Here is a 16,249-nt window from a genome sequence, read left to right as displayed (position 1 = left end):
TGTTTTCACATCAAGAACCTTTTCCAAGAACCAGAGTGTTTTATGGGATTGTGATGCTACACATGTATTTTATTCAGACGATTTTTGATTCCTTGACTTGGTTTTAAGACCATCTCCATGACCAAACCTAAGTTGTAGGTCGCTGCTTTCATTTCCTGCCCTTTTTAATGCAGTTTTTCTCTTAGCAGCTGTGTGTGTGTCGTTTAGTCTGCAGAAAACAGCCACATGGTTGGTAGTTTTTGTCTTCTTTTGTATACTACAAGTAAAGTATTAATGGCTCTCTACTCAGTGATGAAAAATGTTTTGTAATATTAAACCAGACGAAGCTTTGCTTACATAATACTTCACACACTTCTGATGAAATACTTTGTGTTGTGTTCTATTGCACAAACCCAGTCATGTTTTTTTTATGAATGTATTTCAAGAATTCCTGGCGTATCTTGTCCGTGTCACTGTGGTGAACGCATGGTGCAGAAACACAGGATTGTTTACACTTGAATAGCTCGTTTGGTAAAAATATAAAATGTTGGGGTGGGGGGATGGGTGCAGTGTTATTTATGTGATCCAAACACAAATATTGTTAATCAGTGTAGTTCTGAATTGTCACTGGGCCAAACACTCCATCTGATGTCATTGATGACTTATTTACTCCCTGAACGTTAACAGTGAGCCACGGGCCTTTCAGGTGCAGTAGTTAAACCAAGTTCTATAAATATCTCCTCACGTCACAGCCGCTCAGATTCATCATCACATCTCCTCTCACCTCTCTTTCCTTTATCCACGTGACACATCTGTTTTGTAGTACGCCACTGGAATAAAAATACCCTCACTGTGACTTTTTTTTCTTTCTTTTTGACAGAGAGCCTCGGTTTGGTTCTCTCTACATTTGGTTTCCACACTCAGCTCCCCCAGATGTCTCCTCTCTGCTGACGCGTCTGTGCTTTGATCTCCACTTCAGTGTTTCCGCTTTTTATTTTAAGAAAGTGCGCCAAGGATTATTTCACCCCTTCTGAAAGGCTTTTGGATTAAAATGTGTGAAGGGTGACACCGAAGATGATTAAAAGTGGAAAGGAGAAGCAAAGACAAGGAGAAGAGGAAAATAGAGAGGAGAAATAATAGGTTGTAGGTTGGTGTTGAGGGAAGGAAAGTAGAGAAACACGGAGGGAGGGAGAGGTGGAGAGACGGGATATCCATGAGGGGATTAAATAGCTGCTTTATGTTCAACAGTTAGTGTGTTTCTTGGCTTGCTGAGGGTTACATCAGAGTTTAACTTACATGAAAAATAGCTGATTTATTTTTATTTGCGCCTCCTTAAACCAGTTTCAAACCATTTTTCTTTTGTTCACCTTGTTGTGCACCCTTTATCAAACATTAATCAAAAATAAACACTCCTGCATCAAGTCAGTCTAGTAAAAGCTAAAGGTTAAAGACAAGTTGTTTTACATCACTCTTGATTTAGGTCAGTGTACTCTGAGTTTTGTGTACGATTCACACAACCAAAAGTTCAAGAAAGCATTGAGCGGTGCCCTTTGTTGTGCTGCCTGTGGCCATGCTGAGAACACAGACACAAGATAAAACGTATAAATGAACCGTGCATGGGGTGACTTGTTTGAAAGTGTGCATAATGCACCCCAGATTGGGGTATAAATACTGAGCAAACAGCGGTAAAATGTTTAGACCTCATCTAGCTTTTTTATAAGGTGTTTAACTGGTTTTTTATTCTTTCACTCCCACTCTGTCAGTATCCTGTCCAGAAACCCAACTGTTTACCCATTCAAATACTTCTAGATGATTTAAGAAGGAGTTTTCCTGTGCTGCATCAAATACAAATATAAAATGTGTATTTTTTGATTGTATTTTAATTAAATATTTATTTTGGCCATGACCTTAAAGTATACAGATAAAGGAAATGACAGCAGGATCGTGTGATTCGTTAACCACATGTCGCTCTGAAGTCACCAAGGGTGCAAAACTCCATGTAACTTAACTGATACAGAAACGTTTGTGTAAAATGTGCTTCCATAATGTATTTTTCAGAGGTGTTTGTTTTATTTAAATAAAACAGTAACAAAAATTGCCACGTTGAGAAATCAGGAGGATTGGGCCTAAGGCAGGAGTGTTTGTATAAATAAAATTCCTTTTATTTAGGATGATGAGCAAAATCCAAAACAGGCAGGAATCGATGCCTAATATCGAAAGCACTGAAAGACAAAAACAAAAGCTCACTTATGAGCCAGAACCTAGAGTTTCTAGAGAGAGAGCCAAAACAATGCTGACAAAGACGATGGACCAACATACACTGAGAGACAAGACAGGGTTTTATACACAGAGGGAAGCAATCAGGGAAACAGGTAGCAGGTGTGTGGGGAGCGTGAGCTGAAGGGATCAGGATAGACTAATTAACTAAGGCCCTGTCCACACGTAGTCGGGGATCTGCCAAAACGTAGATATTTTTCTACGTTTTGGCCCGTCATCCACATGAAAATGGAGTTTTTTCACACAAAAACGGATCTTTTTAAAAACTCCGGCCAAAGTGAAGATCTGCGTTTTCTCCGTTTTGGGTGTCTGCGTGCGGACAGACAAAACCGGAGTTTTAAGGTCCGCAACGTCACTTTCTGCGACAAAAAATGCTGACATCACGTGTGCGACCTGTGTTTACACTAGCCGACAGCATGCCCTCAGAGCTGCGCTCGCTTTATCAATTGTCCAAGTGCTTTTTGCTTGTTTGTTTTGCAAGCGGAATTACTGCTCCATGTGGAAGACCACAGACGAAGGACGAGGTTAAGAACGGGGGAAGTACTGCCGCCTACAGGTCTGGCATGTCCTTAACAACGTATTTATCCGGGTACGTGTGGACAGTTTTTTTTTTAAACGAGGTGGTGTGGATGCAAGTTTTTGGAGGGGTGGATATTCGTTTTTTAAAAAAAAAACGGCTACGTGTGGACTAGGCCTGAGAGACAAGACAGGATTTTATACACAGAGGGAAGCAATCAGGGAAGCAGGTAGCAGGTGTGTGGGGAGCGTGAGCTGAAGGGATCAGGATAGACTAATTAACTAAGTGGGGAAGGAACACATTGTACTAAAGGTAGATACTGACTAGATAACATAAATATACAAAGAAGTAAAGATAAGTGAACTAATAAACCTGAAACTAGAGACACCAGAACAAACAAGAAACACTAGACCTTTAACTTGGGAAAATAAAGAGACAAGAACCAAAAGAGAGGGGATCTATGAGGAGACTAACACTAAATGGGATGGGATAACTAAGTATGAAGTGACTGGGGACCAAATGGACACAGAACATGGTTTCTGCTGAGGCTGTTTAAAAATAGCCTAGACTGCCAAACTCGTCCTCTGTTTAATTCTATACAGAGGACACAGAGGTCTGGTTAATCCCAGGCAGAGGCACATGAGGGGCAGAGCTAGCTAGCTCAAAAATAGTCAATCAGAGAAAAGACAGAAATACCGACTGTACTGCACTGTATCGACTGTAGTCAAAAATGGTGTCTGGCGATGGCGCTAACATCTTAGAAGAAAGGCTTTTAGTGCTTCTTCTTGTTGTGCTTTTGACATGTCCAAGTCATTTACAACAGAGAAAAGAGCCGCAGCGAACTCTGCTTCAGGTGCCATCTTTGTTGTTTATGAGAGCGTCGTGGTGTGTGACGTACGCTGCTCAGCGCTGATTGGCTCAGTTTGAATTCTCAGGGGTGGGGTTATTTAAATAGGAGAGTTCCCAGACCCAATGCTTCCCATAAGAAAGCACGTTTAGGCTAGTTTAAAGATGCTTCTACGCAAGGATGTAATTTTCACTTTAGAAGTGGGGGGGACATGGGGGGGGGGGGTATCTTTACAGTATGTTCTAATGGGAAACCAGCTTCAACACAAACGGTTGTTTTCCGCTTGGTCCTAGAGCTCAACCAGTGTCAATTATTATAGCGTAATATTGTTTTTGGATGGTAAAAAGTGCAGGGGTCAAAACTTGACTTTGGAAAAAGTGGGGGGGGGGGGACATGTCCCCCCTGCCCCCTCCCCCAAAATTACGTCCATGCTTCTACGTATAATCTACAAAATTGGAACTAAAACCTCCCATTTATGTGAACCGTCCCATAAAAGATTTTATTTGGGAATCTGAGGTCCAGCCAGGCTGACGGTCTGAAATACCAAATGTTTGCTAAATATATTAGAAATTTTTATGTTTAAACATGCAGCAGCTAGATTCAAACACCTTTCTCAGAGAAATGTCCCATTCATTCACATGGAGGGGGCGGGGCTTAACATATGCTGGAGCAACATTTTCATCTTTTTAAATCAATTTAAATCAGTATATGTGCTAAAATGACCCTTTAGGGGGTTAATGAAGTGTCACTCTGACCTATATCGCCCTCTGTGGCCAGAATACCCCACTTGCAACTTCAGAATGGTGGGCCGCTACCTGTAGACATTGAGGTGACATACCTGGCACTGTAGTCTGCTTCCAGCATGTGTCTTGCATGCTTTAGATCGTGAACACAGCTATTTTTTAATTTAGTGATGAATCACTCCTGCAGACACTAAGGCTGGGGAGACATTTCAGCTGTTAAGTGATTACGGTGTTAAAAAGACGAAAATTTTGCTTTTGGTTCTACTAAACGAACACTAGGGGGTGCTAAAAGCAAGCCTAAACTGCCAAATGTGCATTTATTATTTAAAAGTGTGAGTTAAGAAAAAAGTCATACGCATTTTTTTCCCATTCTCCTTTAACCAAGCTCTCTTTTTGGTGGTCAGGTGTTCTTGATCCTGATTCTAATTTCAGACGGCACGGGGATTGTGGCAGTTTCTATTTGAATCAACTTTAAAGGTCACTGATGCACCCCTTCAAACGTTAAAACCTCAGTGTGTCAGAATCCAAATTGTGTTACTTTCTCATTATTTGAACAAACTTGTTTAACCTTTAATTTAAAACGCTGATTAACTGCAAAAGGTCACTTAATGGATTTTTTTTAATCAGTGACCTGCAGTTTAAATATTTTTCCAGATGTTTGTATCCAAAGCACATATTTGTGTGTGAAAATTCCCACATGCAGTACATGATGTTATGAATAAACCGTCTCTGCGTTGTGCAGACACATATGCCAGAAGCACAGATGCACTTTCAAAGAGCATTCAGCGCATTGTGCTGAAGTATTTACATGTATTCATACAGTATAACCAGAGTAAAATTATAGTCATTCATTCAGCTGTCAGGCATGCAATCCCTATACTGAAAGAGACACAAAAGAACAATTTGGATGAGTCAGTAGTTTTATGCTCTTGTGCAGTGGCGGTTCTACATCGAATTCCTCCCCGGGCGAGGCCCCCTTTGAGCGCCCCCCCCCCCACCACCACCACCACCACCACCACACCACCCCACCTGCATGAACACACGCATGTTTTCTACAAACAGGCATGTTTTATTAGAACGACTATTGAACATTCATTTTTCTAAGTTGCACATATTTACATTAATTACTATGAAGTTGTCAGAATGTAAAGCACTATTCATTATATACTGTATCAAAATATATAGAATCAAATATACAAAAACAAACAATAACTAAATATTAAGAATATATGAACATAATAGATAATAAATATTCTAAATAGCAAAAATATTTCACACGTAACAAACTAAAGATAATCACTACAGCATTGCACTTAGAATAGAAAACACAAACTAAAATTAAAACCTAACCTTGATGCAAAGTCATCAATAATGTCATCACATGAAATCTGCTCCCCTACTGAGTGATTGATACTAATCAGAGCCAGGTTAGTGAGCCGCCCCTGAAACATAGTTGACCTCAGGTATGACTTGATCAAGTTTTGAAAAGCTCCTCTCAGCTTGAGCCACAGTGACTGGCAGAGCAGTCCAAAAGTTGGGGTAGATCTCCAATAGATCTTTATCATGATCCATAATATTTTAGAATTGCCTCTGAAATTGTAATTTAAACTGACATAAATAAAACTGTAGACTACCAAAAATGCCAACTTTTACAGAACAAATCATGTAAAAAATAATCAGTGCAGCCATCTGCAATAAATAAACAGGATAGTTAGTGGTGACTGGGGAGTTTTCTTCTGCTTGTAGAATTGTTTTATTTATTATTATGTGAACATGATCAACATGTGTTTGTTGTTGTTCAGGCAGGCCACGGGCTGCAGTGAGCATTTAACAAATCCTAGTTTGAATCAGTAAAAAACGATTCGAGGACTTTTTTCAAACCATTTGAATATTCGTTTAAATATTTCAGCCCTATTAGCTCTGTTAGCAATTAGTTGACCGCATTTAACCGTTAAAATCCCAGTTAACTGGTTCAAAAAATTGAAAACATGCATCATGAGAGCTACATACCTTTATCTTTCTGCTCTTTTTTCTTTTTTTCCCCTGAATGGGGGCACCTGGTGGTTTTAGCCTTTTTATGTTCATCTCTTCTGTTTGGCTCCTGACTCAGTAAGTTTCCTTTAGTCAGGACTAATCAATTTGAACTTGATGGGGGGTGACCACAAAATCGTTTTGTTTTTCCTTTTTTTATTCGGCCATTTCACACAATTCAGAGAAACCTGAAAGAATGATAGGCCTGTGTTTATGATATTATGAATGAAATATGGAAGAACGTTAAGATGTGATTGACTTTAGCCATGTTAATACAGTTGATTCAGCCCCTGCACGCTCATTTCATTTGGGAAAGACGCAGAGGTGAATTCCCCCGCCGCACCCCTCCCCTTCCTGTTCTTTAGACACACGGAGCACGTGAACGTTCTCAGTCAGCAGGAGCGCCTGCAACTGCAGGGGGCGCCAACTTGCTGTTTCCAATCCAGACACTGTCATATGACAGATAATAGAAAACCTCGGTGCGGCGCAGATTTCCTTTTTTTTTTACTCCGCGCTTGTGCGCCCCTTTTGTGTCATGAAAAAATGCCGCCCCGGGCAACTGCCCTGTCTGCCCGTGCCTAAAACCGCTACTGCTCTTGTGCAATAATAAATGACGTTAGGGGTGAATCTGAGACAGTTTAATTGCAGCTTTCAAATCCGTGGTTCCATATTTCGTTCACTGTAAATTTAAAGAACATTAAGTTCATAATTAGGAACACAAGTTGACTTTAAACAAAAAAACTTCAAATCTGAATGCAAACAATTATGAAAATTTTGATTTCATAACACTTTTTTTCACAGCTGAGAGGATGTTCAGGCTAGACTGTAACCATGCTGAGTTCAAAAACTGATGTATGACTTAATGTTTTGGCCACTGAGTGTGATCCGTTTTATCGGTCGGAGACAAAACTTTATACTGTTGTAGTTCTGAAATTGTGTTCACTTTAAACATTTTTAAGAAGCTTCATGATCAAATGGAGACTCAAAAATATGTTTGTTGTTTTGAAATATTTCACTAGTGTTTATTTTTCTTCATATTTTCAAATGAGCAAAAATAAATGTCTCTAAAAGAAATGATTATTTTTCTTTCATCAGAAACAGAATCAATGGCATCTAAAGACACTGCTCCCACAACAGCAGGATAAAAAAATCTCATTTTCAATTTTTTTTTGAGAAGTGTTTCCTGAAGGGAGAAATGTCTTTTCAGCAAAGCACTTTAGCCACCATAGGGATCCACAATGAGATGCTTTTTTATATTTCTGTGCATCATCAGTACCTATGCCTTCTCGTTGCACCTTTTTTGTTTGTTTTATCCCTTGTTTTGTTCATTTGCTTCCAATGACTTTGCTCTCTTGACATTATTTTCAGCACAGAATTGAGGTCCCAGCTTCTTTGGACCCCACTTGATATTTAGTTACAGATAAAACGGAACAAAAGGAGAAAAATGGCATCAGATTCAAATGTATTGGTGCTTGTGTTGGTGAGAAGAAAGATCATGGTGTTAGAAATGGGCAGTTATAGTTCTGTTTGTGAATATTTGATGAGTCTTCATGGGGGGATTAGTGCCTCTCAAGATAAAAATCATGAGGCGCTCCATAAGTTGCCTGGCCTGCCAGACTAGTCCTCTAATTCTGCACAGAGAAAGAGTCTGGTAACTCGCAGGCAGAGAGGCACTTGAGGGGCGGGACTAGGCAGCTCAAAAGTAACCAATCAGAAAAAAGACGGAAATGCCGACTGTATACCACGCAACGATGTAGTTTTCTAGTTGTAGTAAAAAAAAAAAGTCTGGCAACGGTGCAAATATCTTTTTTTGTTTTTAGAAGAACTGCTTTTCACACTTCTACTTGTGGTTTTAAAGACATTCTAGTCGTTTAGAACAGAGGAACGAGCCGCAGCGAACTCCGCCGCTGTCTTCGTTGTCTATGTGAAACTGAGTATTGCTGTATGTGTGACGTCCGAGACGCTGTAGTTTTTTAGCTGTAGTAAAAATGGAGTCTGGCGACAGCGCCAACATCTTTCTTTAGAGGAAAGGCTTTTAGCACTTCTACTTGTTGTGTCCAAGTCGTTTAGATCAAAGGAAAGAGCCGCAGCGAACTCCGCTTCAGTCACCATGCTCGACAAACTCGGCATTGTGGTGTGTGATGTACGATACTCAGCGCTGATTGGCTCGGTTAGAATTCTCACGGGGAGGGGGTCATTTGAATAGGAGAGTTCCCAGACTCTTTCTCTGTGCAGAATTAAACAGAGGAGGAGTGTAGCAGGCCAGGCTACTTCATAAGAACAAACATTTAAAAATAAAAAAATACAATATATATATATATATATATATATATATATATATATATATATATATATATATATATATATACATGGGAAAATAAAAATATGTGATTATAAAACTGTGAGGTATAGGGCGCCTTCAAAACAAAAAACGTATTTTCGCTTGTTGGTTTTAAAGTTAGAACTACAGCGCATATCACTGAAAAAAGCATTTGCATACGCAAAACTGCACAAGGATGCGTTGGATCTTGGAGTTTCTTGCAGCCATCTAAAATGACTTGACTTGTTTCTGGTCACTGCACAGCTTCAGGCTATTGTTGTGGCTCACTGACATCAGCACAAATGTGACTGTTTTAACAACCAAGAAAACCGTGCACCACGGTGTCTGCTATAAACAGCACATATAGCAGCTACACATTAAAACTGAAAAATAAAGCCCTCCACCTGAACTTCTCACTGGCTGAATATTACAAAAAGCAGCTGTTTCTCTTTTAGAGCAAAAATAATTTAATCATGTTGTCAATTTATTATGTTTTATTGAGCATTCTCTGTCCCATCCTAATGTGAATTTTATACCAGAAGTGTAGCCACAAACATGGTCATCGGGTCTTGTTGGATTTTAACACGTTTCGGTTGACTTAATACTTTCTTCAATATCGTGCCATGAAGTTCTTATTGTGACCTGTCTACATGTGGGTCAGGGACACAAGAGATTGCTTTGCAGCAACCTAAACTGTCTGACTCTGAGTTCATCAGCAAAACAAGGATCATCTCCAAAGGTGTGAATTTTAACTGAATAATATTAAAATTGAATACAGAAATGCTGTAAATTGATAGCCTGCCCTGCCAGACTCCTCCTCTAACTGAGCCAGTCAGCGCTGAGTAGCGTACGTCACACACCACAACGCCGAGTTTGTCATAAACATGGCGACTGAAGCGGAGTTCGCTGCAGCTCTTTCCTCTGGTCTAAATGACTTGGACACGTCTTGAAAACAAGGAGTAGAGCTAAAAGCCTTTCTTCTAAAGAAAGATGTTTTCGCTGCCGTCAGACGCCATTTTTAACTACAGCTTAAAAACTACAGCATTGCGGACGTCACATACAGAGACGCTCAGTTTCTCATAAACAACGAAGACAGCGGCGGAGTTTGCCGCGGCTCTTTCCTCTGTTCTAAATGACTTGAATGTCTTTAGAAGCGCTAAAAGCCTTTCTTCTAAAAAAAATAAAAGATGTTTGTGATGTTGCCAGATGCCATTTTGTACTACAACAAAAAAAAATGGCAGCGTCGCATGGTACAGTCGGCATTTCCGTCTTTTTTCTGATTGGTTATTTTTGAGCTGCCTAGTCCCGCCCCTCAAGTGCCTCTCTGCTTGTGAGTAACCAGACTCTTTCTCTGTGCAGAATTAAACAGAGGATGAGTCTGGCAGGCCAGGCTAGCAAACTGACCAGTTTAGTCGCTTTTGTAGTTACAATAATACATTTAACAGAGAATAACTAAAGAAAAATGTGTTAATAGTGCAAAAGTTAGTAAAAACTTGTAGGGATGTACCGATACCAGGAACCGATACCAATGCAGTTGCTTGAAAGTGACGTCACTGTAACTTTTCATTTCTGTTCACCTAATATTTTAGTTTTGTGATCATTTCTATTCATATATTTTACTTTTTATCTACCTCAGAGTCGGTTCCTGTTGAAAGCAGAGAAGAAGGTAAAACCTGCTTCATAGCATCTATTTTTTTTTGTGTGGTAGAAGTATCGGTATTGGTAATCGATATCGGCGAGTACTCTGTATCGTATCGGTTTGGAAAAAAGTGGTATCGTTGCATCCCTAAAAAATAGTTGTTTCTAATTTTTCAAACTAAAGTAGCCTACATGAAAAATGTTGCTGTAACTGAAACAGTAGGACTTTCAGAAAGGGAGCCTAAGTCACATCCATACTACCGGACCGTGGGTCTCTTGCTGCTGAAAAAACTAATGGAGTTTATGAGCCGATACGTTATGTTCCACAGATTTCACAAACGATGTTCATGACTTTTAAAGATATATTTTGATGCCGAGAAAGCAGTTATTATCAACAAGCAGCAAAAGTTGTTTTAGATTTTGTGTGAAAAGACGTATGGGCGTCTAACCCCCAAATTCCACTACCTCCGCTCCGCTTCGCTCTGACACGAACGCCGGAGCAAAATCGGTCCCGTTGTAGTCAATCAGAGCAATTCCACTACTGCGGCCGTGCTCCGGCAGTGCGGCGCCGTGTGCCGCCCTCTGTTCCGGCGTCCGGCAAAAATAGAATCGATCCTATTTTCGCCGGACGCCGGAGCACCTCCGCAGTCAATGGACAGTAATCACAACCACCCAACAGGAAAAGGAGCAAGCACAATTTCCGTTTTTCACAATAAATTGATAAACAAAAGGCGTTTTTTGTTTCATATGCACAGGTTTAACAACTTTTAACAACTATCAATGGCGGCTGAAGTTTAAATGCACAAAAGTAAGCCATAAATACAGTTTCTACTATCAAAGTAGTCACACTTTGTTGATCCAAACACTGCTGATCTCTCAACACAGATGATGGGCAGATTAAACAGTTCATGTCGATGCTTCTCCCACACAACGGGTGTTTGGATCTAACTTCCGCGTTTATTGCTCGGACTGTATCGCAAGATCTCGAAAATCCCGCGCATGCTTGTTTGCCCCCCTCAGGTCTCCGCACCGGAGCGGAGCCGTTGTAGAGCGGGTAGCAGTAAAAATTGAGTTCGGAAGCGAGCGGCTGCGGAAGGCGGGGGCGGATCGGAGGTAGTGGAATTTGGGGGTTAATTGCTCGTCTCACCAAATTGACGTCATCAAACCAGACAAGGAGAAGAAGAGAAAAAAATGGCTGTGAGTTAAGAGAGCTTTGCATCCTTCTTCCGGGACAAAAGAAGGGGCACTAAATGTGTGTGTGTGTGTGGGGGGGGGGGGGGCATAAATGTGGCCACGTGGTAAGTAGGAGTTGCGCTGGGGGAGAAGAGATTCTGTGGTGATGTCATATATGCAACATCTGATTTGAAGTCATTTCAATAAAGAATTTTTATAAGCTAATAAATCTCAAAGTACATAACAGACAAAGTCAAAACACACATCATTATTTATCATCTAAACTGAAGTACGACATAATTATGATGCAGGGCAAAAAGCAAAATTACTTTCAAAGTGCCACTCACTTACATTCTTTTTTTTTTTCTTGTTCCGGGGACCCATTAGCCAACCGGAAGGCGAGGAGACTTAGGCTCCCTGTGAGAGAATAATATGCTATGGTGCATCCAAAGCAAGTGCCGATTTCCAGTCAAATGGTAAATTATTTCTAGTCAATGTGTAGTCTGTAAGTAAATGTCTTTTTTTTCTGTGACAAAACATTTTCCAGTGACATACTAAAGGGGTGGACACTTTGGGGGCCAGGGGAGGAGCTCAGCACCCCTTAAACTCCGACCCTGGGCTTGCCCCTGCCTTGAACTCCTCGTGTCATTGCAGACGGCTCTCTGTTCTCTTGTTTCTACAACAGTGCGCGTGCGTCAAGTGGTATGTGCACTTTCCCCGTCCTTGCCTTGTCGTGCAGCTCATTAGACTTGATTGATGCAGAGTGCCTGCGCTCACACCGTCCGCGCTCAACAGACAGACAAACGCTCTGGAGCCAGGACAGGCGGAGACAGAGAAGCGTTGCTGCTGCTGGATGTGGACTCGGTTCCGCTCAGCCCCACTCCACTCAAGCTGAAACCCAGTCTGGGATTTATTTTGGTCCTCAGACGGGGGATGCGGATCTGGACCGCAGAGCATCCCCGGGACAATTACGCACCTCTCCCTGTCTTCCTGCTCGAACAGAGGAAGTAATCGCATTAATTGACAACTGTTGGGGGATTTCTTTTCTTCTTCTTTAAAATGATGGCAGGGGCAAAGTGCCGCTTAAAAACGCCCAGGTAAGAGAATGCTTTTTATCCCAGGATTGGAATAAAATCACGGCTGCGTGTCTGTCTGTTGGTTTATCGAACTGAATTATTTTTGCATTTGTGGCTCAACTTTATTATTTAACTCTCAACAGTTCACTCTCGGATATATCTGTAATGTCTATAGCGTCGTCTTTGTGTGTGTGTGTGTGTGTGTGTGTGTGTGTGTGTGTGTGTGTGTGTGTGTGTGTGTGTGTGTGTGTGTGTGTGTGTGTGTGTGTGAGTGTGTGTTTATTATTATTATTATTTTCCTAAACGGGGATGTACCATGCGCTGTCGCTATTTGACCAGATCATGGAGCGTGTGTGTTGTGTTTACTACTGGAGGAGTGCGTTGACACCACGCTTCTGTCACACATTCTGGATAAGCGTCTTTGGCCAAACAGGGAAAATAAAACGTTCACCAAAGAAATGCGTCTGTAGGCTCAGCTCCACCAAATTACTGATGTAAACTAAACGAACATCTAAAGGCATTTGGAATATGTCCTTCTCACGTGTGTTCAGTGCAGCTGGAGGATTTTCACCGCATTGAAATATTTGCACCAAAGTTGCCAATTTGTGGCTCGAGCTGTCCAAATTTGGCTCTGGTTCTTTGGAATAAAAGTAAATAAAACATTTAATGATTCATGCAGAACTCGGTGTTTTTCATCAGAAGCCATAATCCCAGCAGTCATGTGTTAATTGGAACCTCGACATGGGAAGCAGGAGCGCGCACCAACATGTCAGTCAGCACCGCGTCGTGATGGCGAGGTTGACAAGCGCAAAGATTGGAAAAGAGGTCGCGCATGGCATTTAAACTCCCCTGGCCCTCTTTCGTTTCATGTGGGGGGAACAAGCTCCGGAAACTGCGTGTATTTCTTATTATTTTCATGTATTTCTACCTCTTTAAAATAATTCTACTTCCGTTTTGCTCTGCATCAGAATCCAACCGAATTATAAGCGCATAGACGTGCGCCTTTGTAGTTATAACAACCTATTGGAAGCACATCAATCCACTTATCTCCAATGTTTTATTTTATTTTTGACATCAAACTTACTCCACTACAATTATCAGACAAGTTCATTCATTACAAGTGGATAAATGTAGGCTTTGCTTTTGATTTGCTTTGAAATGTGTCGCTTATATAAAAAAACAGATGCTCCTGTTTAAATATGCATGGCCGGGCTCTTCATGTTCTAAATTGATCCTCATTAATGCCTTTGCAGATAAGCGGCGGTTCGGCTTATCTCTGTGAATGCATGCGCAGAGGATAATGACGCCTTGCTCTGAGTTTTGGGTTTGTCTTGTTGGTTTGATGTTTCACAGGTTTGCAGACATTCACATACATTTTGTTTGACTTACATTATTTATCAAAGTCAATTGAAAATGTCTATTTTACCCTTTTTAAATGAAATGATCATTTAGTGATTTTAATAATCAAATGACACATAATGTGGCTAAATTCACAAACGAGTTATCTGTTTAAATCAGCCAGCTAGCTCTGCAAAGCGCTGCTGCGCACTGCAACACTCAGCTGCTTTTGCCTCAGTGCAGAGTACTGTACACTCACTGGCCATTGTATTAGGTACACCCAACAGTCACAATCACAGCTAATCACAAGAAGCCACTCAGTGCATTGATGCATCTAGATTTGAAGATGACTTGCTGAAGTACAAACTGAGCATCAGAATAGGGGAGAAAGGGACATCAGGTGACTTTTATTGCGGCGTAGCTCTTGGTGCCATATGCCTGATTTGAGTATTTCAGAAACTTCTGATTTACTTGGATCTTAAAGGTATGGTGGATGTTTCTGAATTTCAGGAAAGAACCACCCTCTCCACGTTTTGGAAAAAATATGCGCATGAGAGAGAACGCCCAGTTATCCTCGTGCACGCTTTGTTTACAAGTAGCTGCCGGCCTTGCATCACTTCTTCTAGCAGCAGTCTGGAATGAATTTCTCCAAATAGAATGCCAACCTTTAGCTTACCTGTCGAGTAGAAAAGCATCAACAGAGACATCTGTGGGGAGCCCAACCTTCGCTTTGTGCAGGAAGTTAAAACTACCCAGCAACGAGCATGCATGACGACGGCCTTGATGATGAGGATCCACCTGAAAGACAAAGATCCTCCGCTTCAGGGTTTGCTGAGTGGTACAAAAAAGAGAAACTACTTGGCAGTATGTGGATGAAAATGTCTCTCTCCTACATAAGTCTGTAGAAAACCATCTCTGAACCATGACATGAAGACACTGATGTTACCTCCCACTCACACAGACTCATCTAAACTAGACAATTGAAGATTCTAAATTTGTTGTCAGGTGTGATGATTCTTAATAGTGTCAAAATTAGGTGCAAACAACATGAAAACATGAATGTATGTCATGGGGCTGCAAGGTTGCCATGTGGTCCCCAGCAAAAATACCTGCAAACATATTGAAACTGAAATGTAAACATGGGTAGTCAGTTTCACTTTTATAACAGAGTCAGCCGAGACGGCAAACTGGAGCGATGCAGACATCCAGGAGCTTCTGGCCTTTAGAGCTGAAGCCCAGATCCCAGGACCGTTCCTGAGGACTCATGACAAAAACTGAGGAGCGCGGCTTCAATCGCATGTTATGTCCAAGCTAAAAGGAAGGCTGTCACAGCACAAAGATATTAACAATGCTCATGCAAATCTAAAAATGTCCAAAAACCACAAGCAACTTATTGAATGTGCTAAAAGGGTGCAGAAACTTAGAGAGATCCGCATGAAACTCATAAATAAGTCATGAGGGATGTCACATTAGTGGGTTTTTAAAAGGCAAAAACTGGAGCATTCAAAAGCCATTTCATTCATCCTCTTTTATCAGACAGAAGCAGCAAATACAGAAATAATCCTCATGACTGGTGATAGTCAGTTCAGCAGATGTGCATTAGAGCTGTACGGCATAGGTGGCGCGTAAAGGTCTCCTCCAGCCTGAGTGGGTACATCCACGTCTCACGGGGTTTTTTTTTTAAGCAGAAGCCGTTGAGCACTTGATGAGAACTTGCTCTAACAATATCAATTCTGTGCCCTTTTGGCTTTGCAGTAACTTCCAGTCGTCTGCCATGTATGAGGGCTCCGAGTCCTTTGAGGTGGAAGGAGGCAGCACAGAAAGCACCATGGCCTCATCCATCAGCGCTTGTAAGAAGGTAAGAGCAGAGCCGTGTCTCGTGTGTCACGACAAGTTTGTCTGTCTGTCCTTTGACCGTTTGACTTCTTCTTGACACCTCCACATCATATTTGTCTTTCCATTGACTTCTGTTGTTTGTTTCCAGCTGTGCAACACATTTCCTCCTGGTGAGTGCCAGAGAGGTTGTGTAATAAGAGGAGTAGTCAGACCCTCGGGTCAGTTCAGTAGATGTATCATCACCCGGTGCTGCAGAGATGGGATGGGAAATGGTTCAGATCAGTGGGCTGAGGCAGTGGCTAAATTGAATTTCCTCTGAAAGTGTGTGTTGGTCTACTTTCAAGCGTGTGTAAGACTTTATAGTGTACGATCCTGCAGGTGGGCTGGCTGGTGTTCCTAATTAGCCCACTGCTCGTGATCTTAACCGTCTTCCACTCAAGTGTCCTGCAGAAACACAAAGTTGATGTCTTTCTT

At 41.3% G+C, this 16,249-nt stretch overlaps 1 protein-coding gene across 4 annotated transcripts in view; it reads left to right on the top strand.

Moving 5' to 3' along the window:
• The window catches only part of sphkap (SPHK1 interactor, AKAP domain containing), a 204,942-nt gene that overhangs the window by 150,598 nt on the left and 38,095 nt on the right, over window positions 1–16,249 (top strand). For 3 of the 4 annotated variants that reach the window (XM_070543493.1, XM_054743401.2, XM_070543494.1), the window contains exon 3: window positions 15,695–15,797. In XM_070543493.1, coding sequence (XP_070399594.1) covers window positions 15,695–15,797 — 103 coding nt within the window. Of the gene's footprint in view, window positions 1–11,848; window positions 12,623–15,694; window positions 15,798–16,249 lie in introns of those variants that run through there. The other variant, XM_015951771.3, reaches the window with a different exon arrangement.

The sequence above is a fragment of the Nothobranchius furzeri genome, chromosome 13 (genome assembly GCF_043380555.1).
Source record: "Nothobranchius furzeri strain GRZ-AD chromosome 13, NfurGRZ-RIMD1, whole genome shotgun sequence".
Classification (NCBI taxonomy): domain Eukaryota; kingdom Metazoa; phylum Chordata; class Actinopteri; order Cyprinodontiformes; family Nothobranchiidae; genus Nothobranchius; species Nothobranchius furzeri.
This window is presented reverse-complemented; position numbering and strand designations above follow the sequence as displayed.